The sequence below is a fragment of the Amborella trichopoda genome, chromosome 11 (genome assembly GCF_054954075.1).
Source record: "Amborella trichopoda isolate Santa Cruz 75 chromosome 11, AtrichopodaSantaCruz75HAP2 v2.0, whole genome shotgun sequence".
NCBI classification, from domain to species: domain Eukaryota; kingdom Viridiplantae; phylum Streptophyta; class Magnoliopsida; order Amborellales; family Amborellaceae; genus Amborella; species Amborella trichopoda.
The window spans coordinates 36,173,921-36,177,742 of NC_142346.1; the positions used below are offsets into that span (position 1 = coordinate 36,173,921).

The following is a 3,822-nucleotide window of genomic DNA, read 5'->3' on the forward strand; positions in this document are numbered from 1 at the left end:
TTACCTGCCTCGGCTCTGTTACGTCGCACGAGTTTGACGTTGAACTCGATACACCTGACCTTTCACGTCATACAGGGCTAGACGGTACCTGCCTCGACTCTTTTACATTGCACGAGTTTGACGTTTTTCCATTGAACAGGGTGGTTGTGCCCTAGATACACCTGACTTTTTGCATCATACAGGGCTTGACGGTACCTGTCTCAACTCTTTTATATAGCACAAGTTTGACGTTGAACTGGATACACCTGACCTTTCACATTATACAGGGCTAAACGATACTTGTCTCTGCTCTTTTGCGTCACACGAGTTTGACGTTGAATTGAATTGGCTTTGGTTGGAAGTTTAGGATCATGCCACCGAGGAGCATTTTCTTTTTTATTTTATTTTTTTGAAATTTTGGAAAATTGGTTAGCAGTTTAGGCTCATGCCATCGAGGAGCGTTTTCTTTTTGAATTTTTTGAACTTTTTATTTTGGAAGATTGGTTGGCAGTTTAAGCTCGTGCCACCTAGGAGCAATTGAAATTTTTGAAAATTAATTAAAATTAATTAAATTGCTTGAAAACATTTGTAAAAACACATGACAAAACCAAATTTGATTCCCATAAGTCCCTAAAATTAAGTGTGGGCATTTTTTAGAATAACATTTTGGGCAACACTAGGCGTGTCGCCCGGAGGCACTGGTGGTGTCGCCCAGGTTTGGGCGACGTGACTGGTGTCGCCCACCTATTTTTTTTTTATATGTATTTTACTGAAAAGTGAAAAAAATGGAATGAAAATTTGGGCAACACACTTAGTGTTGCCCAGGTTTGGGCGACACGGCTGGTGTCGCCCCCAGCAAAAAAGTTATTCTTAATTATTTTTTATTAGAAAGTTATAGAAATTGAAAAAGAAAAGGTTTTGCAAAAAAATTTGGGCGACACTAGTAGTGTCGCCCAGGCGACATGCGTCGTGTCACCCTCACAGGCGTGTCGCCCAGACCACCGAACCCCAAATTTCGTTTTTATCGTTTGCTAGGTTTTAGAGTTATCTAAACCCTCCGTTGGCCGAAGTGGATAACTACAGGACAAGTTTTGGGTTGGATTCTTTTTTTTTCTATAAAAATCATCCCCCTTCCCATTCTTCTCTTATCTTTCAATCTCTTTTTTCTTCCTCCCATCTTCATCTTCTCCCATCTTCATCATCTTCCCTCTGATCTTACTGGTTTTTCTTGCACTCATCCTTATGCTTTCATGGCTCATAGGAAGGACAACGCGATCTCAAAGGGCAAGGGGAAGGTTTTTAAGCGGGTTGACAATTAAAGAGAGGAGGAGGCTTCCCCTCTTTTTCCTAGGGTCAGGCACTTCCCTGAAGGTCTGCCCTCTTATATCTCGCAGGGCCTTCGATCGGGTGAAGTTCCTCGACGTGTCAACGACTTTCCTATCATCGAGTCCTGGTTCAGGGATTGGTTTCTTTCTGCTCTCCAATGACCCGAGCTCATGGCCTTTTTGGCTTCAGTTTCGATGACAGGCATCTAGAACATGGCCTCTTGTCATGTGAACTTCCCACTCCTCGAGGCTCTTGCTGAGAGGTTCAGCTATCAAACAAACACCTTCTTCCTTCCTACGGGTAAGACAACACCAACTTTGGAGGAAATTGCCATGATTTTTGGCTTGAGCTTGGCCGGGATTACGTATCAATTGTCTACTGCCACTGACGATCATTCCATCATCGGTGCACGACTGTTAGGGGCTGCTTACTCTTCACATGGTCAGTGGGTTGATATGGAGTTGCTGGTCAGGAATCGAGAGAGATCTTGAGCCGTTGAGCAGATCCGTACTTTTCTTTTCGTGTTATTGGGCTCTGTTCTTTTTCCAAGCAGTCGTAAGAACGGTTCGAAGTTCTCTTCTTCCTTTAGCCCATGCCTTCTGGGAGCGAGCAGGTTACACCATTGCTCCGGCCATGTTGGCGGGTATTTACCAGGGTCTTCATGACCGGGTTACCCGAGGCGACCGATTCATTGAGGGCAGTATCCTGATTTTGCAACTATATTTTCAAACTCGATTTTATTTTATTTTGCCCTTGCAACTCAGTTTTTCCTCTGGTTTTGGCCCCTGGATCCCATATTTTTTCCACAGGAATTAACTGGAAAAACCCCGGACTGAACCCGGAGGGTCTGGTTTGGGCGACACTGCTCGTGTAGCCCACACAGGCTAGGTGACACCACTAGTGTCGCTCAGGTCAATCTACCCCGGATGGCTCTGGGGTCCTGAGGTGTTGTTTTGTGACCCTTTGGGGTGATTTTGGCTCCTGTTTTTTGCAGATTTGGGCCTATGAACATATCGCCGTTGTCCGTCCTCCTTGATCAACGATGGCTGTATCTGCTGCTATGGGATTGGCATATGTCAATGATACCACCCAGCCTCGTGACGTCAACCATTATCACAGGATTCTTAACGAGTTGTCGTCATTTGATTGGGTGATTAGGGGTCTAGAGAACATGCCCATGTTTCTACCTGCTATGGGGCATTCATGGCTTATTCTGGAGGGACAGTTCTTCACAGAGGGGTATTTCCCTCAAAAGGTACTTCGCTAGTTTCCCATACTCAGAATTACACTTCCCTAAGAGAGGCGATCGATCGTCGCCCTATCTTTCCGCTTTGACGACACTCTTCCATTCTTCTTGTGAAGGCATGTTTGTCATGGAAGGGGAAGAAGTCTTCTTCCAGTGAGGGGTTGGTCAAGCAAGACAAGCCCACAACTACTTCCAGCTATGATTCTTGGTGGGAACGTGTCTGCCCTCTTCCACTATGCCCCAGATCTTTGAGACTTCGTGGCCAACCTTCTGTCCTTGCTCGGGATCTCGTGGCTTCTCGAGAAGACAATGCCTCCTCTTCAAACGAGTGTGTTAAATCAAATGAGGATGTTTCTTACATCAGTTTGGAAGATGCTGAAGCTGATTTGGCTCGATGGGCGACCTTCATGGTGGAACTCAAGGAGAAGGATGTTGATCCGAAACCGAAGACTGAATAACCAAAGTGTTTTATTTTCTTTATTTTTTTCTTGACATGAATAAGTTGTTCTTGTGATCATTCTCATTTTTAGTACTTTTATTTTCATTTTATTGAAGTTCGTTGGGACAGTAGGAATTTCAGTCATGGGACCAAGTTTAGTTGCATAATGCATGTAATAAGCCCATTTTCAATGGATGAACAAAGTTAGAGTTTTGAGATATTCAAAATTTTATTTTCTGTTTTGATTGGTCTTCTGGGATTGTGGAATTCCCTCTCTCTTTTTTTTTTATTGCCCCTGTTGGGGGCTCCTTGCTCAACTTGTACGTGTGCAATTGATTCGTCGAAGTAGAGCGAGATGCTTTCTTTGCACACACTTTTCAAACTGAATTTTTACAAACTCAGCCCCCTAGTTGTAGGGTTTTTGTCTCGAATTTCTGCCTATTGGGTCATCGTACGCACACATTGGAGATGAGCTTGCTTCATTTTGCCTCAGGGGATCCAGTCGAGAGAAAAACGCTCCCAGACTAGCCAATTTCGTCATTGACGAGGTTCACCCATCTCTGAGATGTGGTAGTTGGTAGTTATACGCATACAACCATGACGTGCCTGACTAGTTTCAAGCCTTCATAACAGGCGTAGGAAGTTGGCTTCGAGAATGACGCCAGATTGACTAACAGTTTAACCTGCTGTAATGATGGAGGAAGTTCTTCTAAAACGGTTTTATCTTTGAAAATAGATGATTTAAAAGTCAATTTGAAAAGCATTTTCAAAAGGGACAGGCCTTACAGTTTTTCCACCTATGGCCCCTTTGGTGACCATTTCTTTATCATGT

General features: G+C 44.0%; 1 protein-coding gene across 1 annotated transcript; it reads left to right on the plus strand.

The window, feature by feature from the left end:
* Window positions 1–1,088: 1,088 nt before the first annotated feature.
* LOC148779882 (uncharacterized) lies at window positions 1,089–3,233 on the plus strand. The gene is made up of 2 exons (XM_088851404.1): window positions 1,089–2,560; window positions 2,668–3,233. The coding sequence occupies exons 1-2, from the start codon at window positions 2,348–2,350 to the stop codon at window positions 3,007–3,009; spliced, it is 555 nt and encodes a 184-aa protein (XP_088707530.1). The 5' UTR covers window positions 1,089–2,347; the 3' UTR covers window positions 3,010–3,233.
* The last annotated feature ends 589 nt before the right edge of the window (window positions 3,234–3,822 follow it).

Bases quoted from the DNA above. Each gene is read 5' to 3' on its own strand.
- LOC148779882 (XM_088851404.1), top strand. From the start codon at position 2,348: ATGGCTGTATCTGCTGCTATGGGATTGGCATATGTCAATGATACCACC. The intron at 2,561-2,667 runs GTACTTCGCTAG...CTTCTTGTGAAG, and splicing joins AGGGGTATTTCCCTCAAAAG to GCATGTTTGTCATGGAAGGG.